Source organism: Actinia tenebrosa, unplaced genomic scaffold, assembly GCF_029948245.1.
Source record: "Actinia tenebrosa isolate PJP-AT-01 unplaced genomic scaffold, QUT_ActTen_1.0 PGA_scaffold0__85_contigs__length_37466705, whole genome shotgun sequence".
NCBI lineage: Eukaryota > Metazoa > Cnidaria > Anthozoa > Actiniaria > Actiniidae > Actinia > Actinia tenebrosa.
The window spans coordinates 18,030,015-18,046,230 of NW_028292569.1; the positions used below are offsets into that span (position 1 = coordinate 18,030,015).

General features: G+C 38.1%; 2 protein-coding genes across 2 annotated transcripts in view; one reads left to right on the top strand and one right to left on the bottom strand.

Moving 5' to 3' along the window:
• The window catches only part of LOC116304102 (uncharacterized), a 33,084-nt gene extending 24,006 nt beyond the window's left edge, over window positions 1–9,078 (top strand). Inside the window, exons 16-27 of the mRNA XM_089034215.1 lie at window positions 2,492–2,594; window positions 3,286–3,413; window positions 4,236–4,379; window positions 5,019–5,071; window positions 5,361–5,459; window positions 5,556–5,673; window positions 6,311–6,376; window positions 6,562–6,674; window positions 6,763–6,856; window positions 8,041–8,095; window positions 8,609–8,668; window positions 8,964–9,078. Of these exons, the coding sequence (XP_088890341.1) occupies window positions 2,492–2,594; window positions 3,286–3,413; window positions 4,236–4,379; window positions 5,019–5,071; window positions 5,361–5,459; window positions 5,556–5,673; window positions 6,311–6,376; window positions 6,562–6,674; window positions 6,763–6,856; window positions 8,041–8,095; window positions 8,609–8,667 (1,032 nt within the window). The 3' untranslated portion in view covers window position 8,668; window positions 8,964–9,078. The remainder of the gene's footprint in view (window positions 1–2,491; window positions 2,595–3,285; window positions 3,414–4,235; window positions 4,380–5,018; window positions 5,072–5,360; window positions 5,460–5,555; window positions 5,674–6,310; window positions 6,377–6,561; window positions 6,675–6,762; window positions 6,857–8,040; window positions 8,096–8,608; window positions 8,669–8,963) is intronic.
• A 224-nt stretch (window positions 9,079–9,302) lies between these two features.
• Window positions 9,303–10,447, bottom strand: LOC148913625 (U-actitoxin-Bgr3c-like). Its single transcript, XM_089034222.1, has 3 exons — window positions 10,306–10,447; window positions 10,026–10,171; window positions 9,303–9,609 (listed from the first exon to the last, which is right to left on the bottom strand). Exons 2-3 carry the CDS (start codon window positions 10,153–10,155, stop codon window positions 9,476–9,478), a joined length of 264 nt encoding a protein of 87 aa, XP_088890348.1. The 5' UTR covers window positions 10,156–10,171; window positions 10,306–10,447; the 3' UTR covers window positions 9,303–9,475.
• Between the last annotated feature and the right edge of the window lie 5,769 nt (window positions 10,448–16,216).

The window sequence follows — 16,216 nt, forward strand, 5'->3', positions numbered from 1 at the left end:
ACACCGGAATCTCCATGTCTGGATTTACTTTGAAGTTTATATTGCATTTCCAATGAGCCGCTCCTCTGTATTTACCCGTGATGTGGCAGTGATCCCTAACCTTATCCACATAGAAATCCTCAACAAATGCTTTGTGACAGTGAATGCAGTGCGTGGAGGGCTTTCCCGGCTTCTCACCTTTCTTAGCATACTTCCCGCATTTAAAATGAGCTTCTCCTAGATACTTTCCATCTTCATCCCACGCTTTCTTGGCTCGTCTTCCAAACTGAAGAAGCGTATGTTGGCAAATGTAGCATTTTTTTGCCTTGTTAAAAGCCTCCTGGTTCTCTTTGGTAAATTCCATCTTCTTTGGACATCTTAATTGTTCTCTTATCTCTTCCTCCTCTTCTCGCAATGCTTCTAGAAACTCATTAGCTGCGTTCTTACCTCGGTAAATCACAGGAGGGTTGGCCTTACCATCTGATCTGACTACTATGTAACCAAAGGAGCAGAATCTCGTGTAATCCCACCTTATTCGTGGCGCCACGTTTCTGCTCTTCCTTAGTTATCAACGCTTCGAAGTCTGCATATATCACGTAAGGCACTTGCATCTGCTTTTGATGGTCTGCGTATGAAAGCTCTTTGTTGGTGGGCATCTGGATCCGTTGCGCCACTTCTTCGACTCCGCGGCAGATCTCATCGTGTTTCTTTAGGGTATTTAAGGATGTAAATGACAGCAAGCAGCAGTCACAGAAGTACTTTTTGCCTTTGTGCTTAGTATGTCTGTAGAATAGTCTGCTAATGTGTTTAACCCATGAGTAGTGTCCGCCGTGGTAGAATAAATGTACGCGCTCTCCTTTACTTTTTGACAGAACTAACGGTACTATCGTCTGCTCTCTGACTCCGTAAACGTTAATTGCTAGATCGTTTATTTCCTCAAATATGGGGATGTCTATCAACTGCATGGGAAATTCCACACCATCCCACTCTAAATCATCTGTGGGATACTTACTTGTCCTACAGGGATCCTTCTCTGCTGGATACAGTGCAGACCTGATTGCCCACATAAAGCATCGATTGTCTTCATTCTTCACGTTTACAATAGCCTTCTTCCTTTCTACCCACGTTGGTAGCGGTACGTAACTCCCCCCTCGTATGGGTACGTACCTGGCTATACTTATCTCTATTCCTTCAACCTCCTCTACTGTCCAACCCGATCCTTCTTTCGTGTAGTTAGACAGCGACTCCATTATTGCTTCTAAGGCTTCACTGAGTGACCTATCCAGATTCGTGGATTCTAATATCACTAACGACTTTGATCGCAACATTGCTGTCGTCATTACCTCGTCTTTTGACAAACTTACTTCTACCATTATGCTCGCTTTCAGGGCTCCTAATTCTTCTATACCTTTTCGGAGAGTCCTCTTAACCTTCCTTTCTGACTGACGCCAAAACTGTCTAACGTCAATCTCACCGTTACCGGGTATTGACACCGTGCTGAAGTTGCTTTGGGATTCCATCTATATAATAGGAAATATTTTATACCTAATACCAAGCACTTTTTAAGTCGTCGTAGTCGTACTCACAGTCCTGACAATGCCAAAACAATTTAACCTTAGTCTCAAACTTCTTACCACATCCACAATCATAACTGCTCATACACTTCGTCTTCATTTTCAAATGCTTTTTCAAATCCGCTTCTTTCTTAAAAGTTCTCTTACATTCTTCGCACTCCATATATAGACTAACATATTTGCGCTGTTGCCCCCAACCACACTTGGAGTGGGGATTGTCCGTAGGTGGATTTTTGACACGGGTCTTGCCCGTGTTGAGATTGCGCTGGAACCCCCATTCCCTATACTACTTTAGCATATTGGAAATATAAACTTTGATATCTTCAAGATGTATCACTCGAATCATATGAAATTCTTTTACCATTCAAATACTCACTTTATGTAGAATCAATACTGAAAATATTAAGTTAGGTGGTGTAGGCACTTTTTTTCCCCTCTAATTTTATATTTTTAATAAATAAAGTATCTAGTTATTTCAACGCTTTCGCACTAGTTAGTGATTCTTTTTCATTCACACACACTACCCACCACTGCATTCAATATTCTATGCCCGCGACGCTCATCTTACATGTTGGTTTTTGCGAAATCAGGAAATCCAGAAATACTCCCGTATAGCTCGCATACTAGCTTGGCTGAGAGGCGAACAATGGGCTTCCAAACACACACCTAGAATAGAGGTTTTGCACCCTCACGTGATGACAGCCATGACAGAAGGCATAAGCAATAGAGTCTTTTTCCCCTGGGAAACGGAATTCTTTCTCGTGTAAATCAGATTAGACCAGATTCAATTGTTCCTGCCTCCTGTCATGGCTGCCATCACGTGATTGTGCAAAGCCTCTATTGGTGAGAGGTCGACGCATTAGCAGCATGGACCACCTATGCTACCCAACATGGGTTACCTGTGCTATTGTTAGACAATTTGTTATTTTTACGTTTAGATTTCCAGCACCGCAGATCACACCAGTAATATAGCTTTGTTACGATCTGTTTTCGTCGAGAATCTTGACCTACTGGTAGTTGCATCCGAGGATCATAATATTTGTAAGTAGATAGGACTGAATGAATAATGAATAGATGAATGAATGGAGGGAGGAAAGGACGGACGTATGGATGGATGGATGGACAGACGGACGGACGCACGGACGGAAGGATGGATGGATGGATGGATGGATGAATAATAGATGGAGGAAAGGACGGACGAACGGACGTATGGATGGATGGATGGACAGACGGACGCACGGACGGAAGGATGGATGGATGGATGGAGGAATAATAGATGGAGGAAAGGACGGACGAACGGACGTATGGATGGATGGATGGACAGACGGACGGACGCACGGACGGAAGGATGGATGGATGGATGGATGGATGGATGGATGGATGGATGGATGGATGGATGGATGGATGGATGGTTGGTTGGTTGGTTGGTTGGTTGGTTGGTTGGTTGGTTGGTTGGTTGGTTGGTTGGTTGGTTGGTTGGTTGGTTGGTTGGTTGGTTGGTTGGTTGGTTGGTTGGTTGGTTGGTTGGTTGGTTGGTTGGTTGGTTGGATGGATGGATGAATCGATGGATGGATGGATGAATGGAGGCACGGACGGACGGACGGACTAATGGATGAATGGAGCTGTGGACGGACGGACGGACGCACGGACGAATGAATAAATGAGTGACTCACTGGCTGTCTGTCTGACTTACTGAACATTTCTTCTTTGTCCATTGATTTGTTTTTCCCAGACGTCTGGGGTTTTGATGAAAAAGCTGTTGCAGTCCTCCAGAACATGCGCCCTGCAGATGAGAGCCTCATCTTTAAGTACGCTATATTACTGGGGGACAAGGCGTTAGGCAAGCAAACGGAGGATGAGGTAAGATCGAGTTACGTGTAATTCGGAACACCTGCCGATAAATGACTATCCCATTCTGAAGAAGGGGGAGTAAACAGCTTTGTTGCATGCGTTTTTTTGTTTTTGTTTGTTTGTTTGTTTGTTTTTTGCGAGGAGTGGGGATTAACACCTTTGTTGACATACTTAACGGAAGAGATAACTAGCTAAAAACTAGTGTGAGCTGCGTCGGTGTTTTTAATGAAACAGTAATGATAAAAAGGTAAATTATGACACCGTGAAAAGATGAAAAAACCTACTGACGTTTCGGACGCTAGTCCTTCGTCGGTGTAAATGACGAAGGACTAGCGTCCGAAACGTCAGTTTTTTTAATCTTTTCACACGGTGTATAATTTATCCGTACCCAGATTCTCGTACCCAGATACTCCTCATATCAAAAATCTTAGGCTGTTGGAAACCCTGAAATTCTATCGAATTTCATTGGGTGTTGAAAATAACATAGCAAAGAACTCTGATTGGTCAAAAGAAACAAGCAAGACAAATCGACAAGAACGGTTATATATCTTCGAAACTTGAATCGAAGTCTAAGACTTTATTTCAATTTGTCGAATATATAAACTTTTGCAAATAAAAGACGTAAACAAGCCTTTAGAAAGGTTGAGCCGGCATATTAAAGTCAGCGATCCTGAGATAGGGCATGCGCTCTGACGACCTTGTCGCAATATTCTGGCTTCCGGTCATTAGGTTTTCATAGAACCTACTGTTTGGCTAATAAGTAATGTCTGGGAACGAGAATGATTGCTCAAGATGGCACTGCGAAATTCCGTGCTTTATTTATTTTCATAGAATCCAAAAAAAGAAGATGACAAAGACTCCGTCACTAATCGCGTAGCCGGCTTTATCTGCAAACACGTCTTCACAGAACACACCAGTTATGTCACCGGGCTTGCTGTGGTGGGCAAGGAGGCCGGGTTTGGTACCACGTACTTGGTAAGCATAGAGCAGTTTTCTTATGACTGTGAAAAAGTCGGTGCCGTATGCGTGCCTTGCCTCATGGAATAGAGGTTTTGCATCATCATCTGGCCACGCCCATAATGCAGCTTGGGCTGCCTGTGGTTAGAATAGCAGAACGACCTTGAAAATTGATTTCTTTCTCATGTAAAAGCATTGTATTGTTCCTGTCATCTAACATGGCTGCCGTCACGTGATGTCGCAAAAACTGTATATCCCACTTGTCACTCGTAATCTCTTGTACACCTTCTCTCCTGAAGGCTCTGGAATATATTAAAGATATTACACGGGGGTGCGAAAATATGAAGTTTATCGAGTGGTGAAAAGAGTTCACGAGTAAGCGCATCTTTCTTTTCATTATATAGACACATTCACAAAAAAAACTTATTGCAAACAAGAGAATATGGAAAATATGTTAATAATGTCCCAGATGTAGTTCGTATGAGAAATACCAGTAGCGTATTTCCCAGTCAAACACTCATGTCTATATAATAAACGTGAATACACGATTGCCTCGTGGATATCCCATGTTAAGCAACTTAAAACTGTTGTATAACTTTTTTTTTTATTTACAGAAAGTTTTGTTTTTTCTAACAATAAGACTTTTTTACTGTCCAGATAAGCGCTGGTTGGGACAGGAGAATTCTTCTGTGGGACCTCGAAAAAGCAAGGTGATTAATTACTGATGCTGATGTTGTTCTTTCAATTCAATTGAACCCTGAAACGACCTCTTGGCTGATCTAAGTCAGGGCACGGCTAACTCACAGATAAAACCCTGAGACAACCTCTGGGCTGATCTAAGTCAGGGCACGGCTAACTCACAGATCAAACCCTGAAACAACCTCTGGGCTGATCTAAGTCGGGACATGACTAACTCACAGTTCAAACCCTGAAACAACTCTGTGCTGATCTAAATAACTTTGATGGCTAACTCGCAATAATCCTTCTTTCTTGCCATAGGCTGCATGATGTGTTCCGTAAGGCAGAACTGAAGTCTACTGAAAGCGAGGAGTTAGCATCTGATGGCATTATTATGGATTTGACTTACAGTGTTGAGAGGTTAGTAGCCTTGAGTATTGCTTGTCTTCGTCTTCGTCTTCGTCAGTACTGCAAAGTTATTTCATTTATTTATTATCCATTCATTTTCATTTTCAGGAACGAGTTTGCTTACGCATCGTCAGACAAGCTCGTCTATATCCGTCAGTTTTCTAACAAAGGGAATGAAATGTTATTATCAGCTATACTTCAAGGACACGAGGCTGAAGTAACACAGGTACAAATATCTGGTTCGCAATCAAAGACTATAAGATCAATACAGTACACTCTTTTTTCCTCTGGGTTGCCCTATATATTTTCACGTGTTCCACTGAAGATCCTTGGAATTTCAAAGTGTTCATTTCTTTACTTTACCGTTTTTAATTTGTGAATATTTAGACACTCAAATGAGGCTAACTCTGATTAAATGAATCTGCATCAGAGCAACAGAGATCTCGAAACTGGAGTATTCGACGCATTCGAAAACGATTTTTGTCTGGAGCCGATTAAGAAGGGTGGTGATAACCGCTATACCCACCACCTCTGGAAGTAAAATCATTCATGGATTTTGTCCCTCAAAAATCTCCAAAGCTAAAAGTCAAATCAATCGCAGCCATGAATGTGTATTGTCTGTTGACATGTATGCTAAGCAACGTATTTGTGTACAGATATAGTCGCAAAGAAAACAAAAACAAAAAAACAAGGGCACCTAGTAAGCCTACCCCTTACAGATTTAAAGTTAGATTCATTTATTCAGTTCTTCCTGTTTTTCTTCAACCTAATTCTGTTATTATTATTATTATCATTATTATTATTATTATTATTATTAATACTATTATTATTATTATTATTATTATTATTATTACTGTTTTTAGGTCAAATGGAGCTCAATTTCGAGCAAATGGGTCACTGGATCCGAAGATGGTACAATTCGTGTTTGGGTAAGATTAGGTGTTTGTCAAAGAGAGTTTGTCTAGCCTTCATCTCTCCTCTCTCCTCTCTCCTCTCCTGTCCTCTCCTTCTTTGCTCTCTTTCTTTTTTTTTTTTATTCTCATTCTTTTTAATGTCTCTCTTTTTTCCCCTCTTCTTCCTTTTTCTTACGATTTTTTGGATTGTTTTATTTTAGAGTGCTGATGGCATGTCATGTGACCTTGTACTCAGTGCTCTAGGTGCCGTGTCGGCACTTTGCATTGACCAGGTCAATGGCTGTATAGTAGCTGGTGTCCAGGAAGTAATCAGGTTAATATTGACCAGATAACTGGTTGTTTTAAACCACCTGGTATACATAAATCAGTTAATGACATACTTTAGTTTTATTTCATTACAGAGTGTATGATCCAGAGGCTCGTAAGATCGTACAGAAGAACGTCGGCCATACCGATAGTGTTCGCTGTCTCATTCATATTCCAGAAAGATCTCAGGTACTTACTTCTCGGTTGGTGTTAGTCGTGGTGGCGGTGTGTTGCTGGTGGTGGTGGTGGTGTTGGTTGTGGTGGTGGTAGTGGTAGTGGTGGTGTGGTGTTAGTGGTGGTGGTGATAATGGTGGTAGTGGTGGTGCTGGTGGTGCTGGTGCTGGTAGTGGTAGTAGTGGAGGTAGTGGTAGTAGTGGTGGTGGTGGTGGTGGTGATGGTGATGGTGGTGGTGGTTGTGATGGTGGTGGTGGTGTGGTGTTAGTGGTGGTGGTGGTGGTCTGGTGATAATGGTGGTAGTGGTGGATGTGGGGGTGGGAGTGGGAGTGGTAGTGGTGGTGGTGGTGGTGGTAGTGGTGGTGGTGGTGGTAGTGGTGGTGGGGGTAGTGGTGGTGGGGGTAGTGGCGGTGGGGGTAGTGGCGGTGGGGGTAGTGGCGGTGGGGGTAGGGGTCAGGTGGTGTTGGAAACTGATGATCATAATTTTTATATTCTTTTAAACGTGGTGCTCATGATTGTGATGGCGATGAGTGATGGTAACGACTATGATAATGATGATAATATCGTTGATGATGGTGATAATAATAATAGTAAATACTGATTGTCGTGACGATGATGGTGGTAATTACGATGACCTTAATGATGAAGGTCATTATAGTGATGATATTTATGATGATATGATGATGATGGTGGTGATGGTAATGATGATGGTGTTGGTGATGACGTTCATAACGATGATATAGACAAGCCAGAAAAACGAAAAGCCCGCTACTTTCACGATTTTCTTATTTAACTGAGTTTAATACTCCAAATTTTTAAGCGTTTCATTTGTGTCACTGTTGATTGAAACTTGTGACGAGATTTGGTCGAATTAGAGTAAATCTACTTAGTATCCACGAAAATGTCAGTTTTTCTGCTGATCAAAATATCACCTCTCCCAAAGTACACGGCTTTATATCTCAAATACGCATTCAATAAATTTTGGTCGCATTTGATATTTTGCTATTTGGCTCCAAAAGAACGTGTTTACAAAATATTGAGCTTAAATACGTAAAGCTGTCCTTATGGCGAAAGGCCAAAAACCGTTTTTCTGCCCTGTCGATGATATAATGATGGTGATGACGACATCGATAGGCGAATGAAAGATAGCGATGAAGAATAAAAGGGTTAACGCATATTTTCTGTATGACTTGTTATAGTACATTTCAGCATCTTGGGACAAAACCGTCAGAATATGGAACGCGTATAAAAAGAGTAAGCAATATGATTTTGCTCTTCACGATCAAGCACATAACGTTCCCCATGCAATCATTGGTTAATATATATGTCACGTGAACCTCATATTAGGCAAAAGTGCGTCTTGTTATGACATAATAAAACAAATGTAGCAGTACTATGTGTGAGTAGAGTTCGTTCGGGCCACGTGTTAGATAACTCTCTGGGTTAATTGTGTCACCCTCTCCTTAAATAAACTGTACTCTACTCTACTCTACTCTACTCTATTCTACTCTACTCTACTCTACTCTACTCTACTCTACTCTACTCTACTCTACTCTACTCTACTCTACTCTACTCTACTCTACTCTACTCTACTCTACTCTACTCTACTCTACTCTACTCTACTCTACTCTACTCTACTCTACTCTACTCTACTCTACTCTACTGTATTGTTCGGTCTCTCCCTTGAATCGATCACGCACGATCGCATTACCTTAAGCGAGGTATACAGGATATTCACCATTCTCTTTTACTTTCTTTCATTTCTAGCTGGTCGTAAGAGAGCAAACGTAGAGTTCAGAGAAAACGACGAGGAGAGTGACAATTAAGGTAAATGATTGCAATAGTATTGTATCAGACGTACTTTAAATGCGCGTAAAAATGGTCTGGCTGCTTGTCCATTTATGGTTCTTGGAATTGACCATATTCACTAACAAGGGACCCGACCCTACCATTTTACGTAGAGCAGTTGTGTCAACATTACCACATCATCTTGCCCTCTAACACATTTTTTTCTTAAAAATCCTTATAAAATTATTATTCCTACATTCAATCGATAATTTATGCTGGTATTTTCTTCATTATTTCCTGCTGTTTATTCCAATTTTCTCTTTCTTTCTTTTAGGCCTCTGTACCACAAAAACCAGCATATTATATTTTAAAATCCTAAATTGTACTTTTTTACTTTGTTATATTAGTTGTAAGAAATGTATATTTTAGTAAAACGAAAGCGATTGTTTCATGGTTTTTGCATATTTTAAGCACTTAATATATTTTTCTTTTTTTAAAAAAAAGGATCATTCTTTTAAAGTAAATATATTTCTATTTCTTCAGCGTTTGTAGCATCAAACTCACTAGTAAATGAACATGTTCTCGCGAACCACCGATTTTTTTAAATTCCAACTATATTAAACAAAAAATAATTTATTTAAAAATGCAACACAATTAACTCAGTACAAAACAATTGTTATTCCTCGATAGTTTTATTATTTTGATATCCATTTTGTTCTTAAATCGTATTATTTAATTCGTATTACAACGATTTCTTCTAATTCGTTTAACATACTCTTGATTTAGGTTATTTTAACATCCATAACATGCTCCTGGATAAACAACATTGGGTTTACTGTGTTTTTATTATTTGTAACAACAATATCCCATGAAGAAGCTACAACCTCCTCTATAGCCATATCCATCAGGACAGCTGAACCTCCAGAACCAGAATGTTCCATGCTGACTTGCAGCGCATAAGCAGGGAGATCCTCTCTTTTCTGTAAAAAGAAAGGTGAACGATCAAAATTCGTTAATTAACAAAAGAGAATGTCGGTCAAAACTTGGAATGGAACTTGTTTACTTTAGGTCGATCTTAAAACAAACCATTTTTGTACCGCAGTAGATTGGTCAGCGGACACACTCTTAATGGCGACCACAATTCCAGCGTCGAAATGTTTTTTTCTCATCAAAAGAAAGAAACGTAGCAGGAAAAGAAGAGCTCTTATGCAAAAAGGGAGGCCAAGCCCAAAGCTTCCTTCCTTCCTTCCTTCCTTCCTTCCTTCCTTCCTTCCTTCCTTCCTTCCTTCCTTCCTTCCTTCCTTTTCTCTTGTCCTTGTTACTTTCTTTCCTTTTTTATACAAAAATTAGAACAATATACTATGAGCGTTGATAAGTAACTCAAAATCTACATTACCATGCTGAAGATTTTCTTGACTGGAATCCTCATGAAGATCTGACTCATGCTTTGCCAGCTTTGCATTTGCTATCATCACTGAAGCCAGTACAACAAACATGGCAAGACAAAGAAAGCTACCTTGGGCCATTGTGGGAACTTGGTTTCTTCAAGATAAAGTAAAAATAAGGCAAGGCAAGGCAAGGCAAGGGCAAGGCAAGGCAAGGCAAGGCAAGGCAAGGCAAGGCAAGGCAAGGCAAGGCAAGGCAAGGCAAGGCAAGTAACGAATATTTTTTCTTACTCTTTCTCTTTCGCTGCTTTCTTGATTCTCTTCTGTTATCTCTGGCGAGTGCTCAGTTGTTGTGATTGAGATTGATCCATGCTTAGCGTCTTTTATGTGCTTGGCTTTTTAATCATAATACTGGTAATTTCCTAATGAGACAATAGACCTCTTCGCTTTAAACCAAAGTGCTTTAGACCACTTGTCATTGACATGAGCATAAAATGCCTTGTTTTAGTTCTATTGTGAAATGTGCGTTTTCTCATGCGCATTTTTTCAACAAACAAACATTGACAGTTTCGGATAATTTTTTTTTTTTTTTTTTTTTTGCCTTCGCTTTTTTGACTGCTTTTTCTTCTCTTTTCTTTTCGTTTCACTTCTTTCCTTCCTTAAAAAAACTTCTTTCTTTATCAGTGAAAAAATAAGAAGGATTATTGGAAGCTTTGTTTGAAAACATGAAATTATTGGCAATGTGCCAAATAAATAAAAAAATTGAAGTAACAAACAAATAAAACGAAAGAAGATATATAAAGAATAGAATGAAAAGAAAGAGCGAAAGAAGAGAAAGAAAAGCTGATGTAAGGAATGAAGAAAACTAAGACAGAAACAAGAATGAAAAATAGAAATAATTACACGAGAAAAAGGAACGAAAAACAAAACAAAACTAGACGATCCATGATCGTGTACTAGGGCTTCTTCTTGCGTGTGAAGTCACGGTACGTTTGTGTTACGAAAATTGCAGCATTCTGTCAACCAATTACTATTAGAGCGTGAGAGATAACTGCTTTTTTAATCAGAATCCATATAAACCTAAGTATTCCACTAAATTCTCTATAGATGATATATCTAATAATACATGTCCCTGGAGGTTGACTCTTACCATAAACATCTCTAGCATGAGAGTCAAACACTTTAAAATAACCATTATCAGTACAGTAAATAATACCGACAGCAATACAACTAACTGTTAGAATAAATTAGCTGTATTGTTCATTTAGCAATGATTCAAAAGCTCTTTTCATGCCCATGCAATATTGATATCCTTCAATGGTAGACTCACCATGAACATCACCAGTGTAACTTTCGCTGTATACTAGCTGGTAATTTTCCTCTAATACTGTAAGCACTGCTGGTAATTCTGTTAGCAGTAAAAACGATTGTTGTGCAAGTTGTGACAAACTGCTATACAATTGATCCCCAATATGCATGATTTGTTTTAAGTCATCAGAGTTGGTTATCCCTTTCATTTGGTGATGAATTAAAGCACATAAACTCGTGGCAACACATTGTTGCCCGGCATTTTCTCCAAATATAACAACATCCCCTTGACGATATGCTGCACTTACTGTTTTACTAGCATCAACATGGTGGGTGACAGGACCTGGGTTTTTCTCTATATCATTAAAAAACTTGTAATTTGCACAGTTGCTTTTATGACCTAAACCCTTATACTCACTATATGGGAAATTACACGAAAACCACCCGTATTTGAGATATTTATCCCTATATTTATCTGTACTGGAATTGTAAACATATCTCATTGAAGAGTTAAGTTTTCCTGTTCTGAATATTGGTTTCCTTCTCATTTTTTGTACAAATCTGATACCTGGTTTGTACTGTATACTTCTCTTTTTCGTTGAAATATTTTTAATAAGACAATGAACTTTCGATGACTTAGGCAGTGTTTTTACTGAAATTTCTGCATACATAACTCCTTAGTTTTCTGTTTTTTCTGAAAGACACGTTTTAATCTGTTCACTGGTACTCTGCTCGGTTCATGATCGCGTCTAGAGCCATGACTATCACATTCAACATGACAATTATGAAATACATACTTTGCATAACGAGATCTGAATTCTTGTACCTTTATTGACACTAAAACATCATTATGTTCATGTACATTTGTAGAATGGGTAACTTTTTTTAGTATGTTACAGACACCAAGAGTATTTACCACGTCTTCTACTATTAAAGCATGTGCAATTCCATACGTAATACAAACCAATGTTCACAATCGCTTGTACGATATAAACACAAATGGTTATTTGTGCAAAATCAAATCGTATTTTACGACTATTGAATACAGCAAAAACAAACAAATAAGTCAGGATATTTAACAAGAAAGTTAAACTTAAATGTTTACTTTTCAAGTTGCTTCGCTTACTATATTCTTTATCCAATATGGCGATTTGCTTGTTGTTGTTTGCTTCACCTTCGAGGTTCTGCTCAAGGAGATTTTCTGTTATTTCAACATCTGAGATAATCATTTCAGCGTCATAGTTTTCTGTTGAGTCACTAGTCATAGTTTTGGCAGTCTTTTCGAGGTTTGTGCTCGAATATAGCTCATTTGTTACCTCGTGAGAACTAGTGTGAATTTGGCTAGTAAGCTTACATGTTGGCTAGTAATTTAAGCTTACATGTTGGCTAGTAATATAAGCTTACAAGCTAAGATTCGTGAACCGACCCGTTCCGAAAAAGCTCTACATCTTTTAGTGTGGGCCTACCACGAATGGCGAGTGCGTTTGTATGTGGGATGATCATATAAGGCATAGCACTTTCCAAAGGCTTCTTCACGCAACAACTTTATAACGAAGAAAGCAGGGTTTAGATTAGCATTGATTAGCATGCGGTTATGATTCTCATCCCCAGTTCCCAGCGACTCAGCTAGGAACGCCTGGGACCATGACCCCCATTTTGGCGACCAAATACGACGAAAAAGAACGGCCTGCATTTTTAGACTCGGGTTCCTGCGGAAGCCCGAGTAATAAACAAACGAGCAAAAACAACCTTTTAAAAAAACACTCCTTGATATGCTGTTGTTTCAGTTTAAGAATTGCATTTCACTCGATCGATCAAGGCATAAACCCAAGCGCGTGCTTTTTTATCCATTTACAGATTAGTAACGCCTTATTGGGCACTTGCATTAAGTTAGGAAAACATTATCATAGCAGTTGATTCTTAACGTGTCTGAGGCAACACACCTTTACAACAAACTCAGTCAATGCAACTATTCTAGCTTTTCTATGTAACATCTTCTACGAAGGAAGAATTATAACGCGCGCGCCATCTAAATTCCCTGTTGGGCTATTTTTAGTAACCGGATGCTATTTAAATTTCGCCTTCCCCACTCCCGTGCGTCATCAGCTTGCGCGCGCGCGTGTGGTCTTTCCGTTTATTGTTTTGATCTCTAAAAACAAAATGGCGAAAATTGCTAAATGGCGCGCTTTTTATCCATATTATTGGTAATTGTCTAATGATACAATGATACAATAAAACACTTAACCTCAGGCGAAATTTTGTTTTTTATTTATTTATTATTTTATTTTATTTTATTTTATTTTTTCCACATTTAAGACCACTTGTCATTCCTTTGAGCATAAAATGTTCGAAATAAATAAGAAATTTAGATATATTGAACTAAAGTTAAATGAAAAGGAAATGCAAAAGAAGAGAAAGACAGGCTGATGTAAGGAATAAAGAAAACTAAGACAGAAACAAGAATGAAAAATAAGAATAATGAGACGAGAAAGGAACAAAGGAAGTCGAAAGGACGAACGAAAAACAAAACGAAATAAATAAACGATCCAAACTTATATCTTTACGCATTCACTCTTGGTTATGCTCTTGTTTTTAACCAAAGCGCAAAAATTACATAGCAGTTGCTTCTTAACGTATCTTAGGCAACACATTTACGTCAAACTCAGTAAACTCTTCCTTAGCATGTGACATCTTCTACAAAGGAATCTTTAAAGATTTTTTTATATTTTGCTTGATTTTTTTATTTATTTATTTATTTATATTGTATTTATTTATTTATTTTTTATTTATTTATTTATTCTTTTTATTTTTGTATTTTTATTTTTTTTTAATGAATAGATGGCTGTTTGAAAGTGCTTTTGTCATGAGAGAGAAAATAAATGTTTTTACAGACTAAGCTAGACATCAGTTTTCTAATTACTATTTCTTATCGTATGAAAACAAGATAAAGAACGATCAATTAGTTATTAAAAATATCGATATAAGATTTAAGTAAGGCTACCATCACGCACAAGTTTAGATAATGGTATGCATTGAATTCACAAGTAAACCTCTTAGCTCCTCCCATTAGCGTGTACACCTCTGATTACACCCTAAACACTCTTTACTCCTTTGATTAGTTATTTTAGCACTATTCTTTTAAATCTTATGATAGAAATATTCCTCACAGTCTTTTCTACACATTTGCCATATATTCAAATATTAGCTTTAGTTTAAGTTATGTTTGATTGTAAGATGTTTACTCGTATTACTCTTTAATAAAATATCACACTTAGGAATTTACTATTTCCTTTAGCCAATCAAGACTCAGCAATAATATCACATTGATTGTGGAGTGACACCTGTCATGAAGTTATTATAGATAGAGCTCATGTAATTAGTTTAAGTCAGAAGAGAGAAGAAGAAGAGAGTCGGAGAAAGTGGAATAAAGATCCCGCGCGTAGCTCGTACCGAGAGCGGTCGTCCCATAATACTTTTATCCACATATATTTTTAAATGAATTATTTGTGCATTTTACTTCGGAATTTTTAATCCCTATTACTCCTATAAAATTTTTATGTAAAATTAATTTTACGTTTCTCAACACTAGTGTTAAAAAAGTGATAGAAAATATCTTGAAAAACCTCGTGCAGCCTGTGTTGTCGTTTTAACAATAGGTGTGAATATTAATTTCTTCGGAAACAGAATATATAGCTATTAGTATTCAAATACTCTCGGGTATGAAGTTAGTACAATTTGAGCAAATTCTGTTGAAATGACACCCATTTTAGACTGATCTAGTGACAGAAAAACTTTTCTATTTTTATTTATTTTTCACTAGATCTTAACTCTTAACTCTTGGCTAATATAGAAATAATCCGTGGGCGTTTCGTTCATACCATTTTCGTTTGAATTTTTAAAAAAATTAGATTGGAAAACAAGACCCTCTTTTCTAAATTCACGAGATCAGATATCATTTAAATAGAAATTTACAATTCATGAGTTTTCTGATTTATATTATTTGTTTTTTTCTTTATTTTTTAAAAATATTTTCAACTTTGATAAAGAGAAGATATATCGTTAACAAAAATTTACGATACTACTAGAGTTTGCGGTTTTTCGTTTTTTGTTGTTTTTTTTTTATGTTACCGGCAACTTTTAGGTACCATACAGTCAATTCAAAAGAAACGTTGTCGTTGACCGGCTCAAGACTACGCGACTGGACCGAAAGAAATATGAGTAAAAACCACTGAAGCGGTTAAATATTCGTTCTGAACCAATTGTTCCCGCTAGTAATAAGATAATAATGGCGAGAAACAATCCATCAAATGCATGTCTTCAGGTTTAAGGAAAGAAAAACAAAGTAGTTGTGATTCAGTTCACAATTCCGAAAATATGAAGGCATCAAAAAAACGTCTTCTTCGACGCTTCCCGCTCGCCTACGAAGATTCGTGCTGTAAACCAGGCATAACTAGTCAGATAAAATTATGGAGTCAACTCGGCTTCAATGATTACTACCCAGAGTTCCTTTCGGTCCAGTCGCGTAGGCTTGAGTTGGTCGACGACAACATTTTTCGAATTGACTGTATATAAAAATCGACGTAAAAAAGAAATAGACTGTAATGCTTTTTTATTTTCATTTTTCATAGTCTTACAGTCCCCATTTAAAAAGCATGCTTACGAACATTTCAGGGGGTTGACGCTACACTCATACGGGAAAGTCTAAACGTAGCAGGTTTTTTGTTGTTTTGTTTTTTTTATGACGGGCGGAAGTTTGCTTGGCAGACTCCCTGAACAAAATGGAGAGGTTTATTGATCCTGCAGAAATTAAGGATTTTGATATCAAGTTTAAGTGGTCACACAAGCGTATCAGTGAAGAACTGCAAAAGAAATATCTTGGCGTTCGTGGACTCAG

Excerpts from the sequence above, each read along its gene's own strand:
- LOC148913625 (XM_089034222.1), bottom strand. The coding sequence starts at position 10,155 with ATGGCCCAAGGTAGCTTTCTTTGTCTTGCCATGTTTGTTGTACTGGCT. Across the intron at positions 9,610-10,025 it reads TCAAGAAAATCTTCAGCATG|AAAAGAGAGGATCTCCCTGC; the intron begins GTAATGTAGATT and ends TTCTTTTTACAG.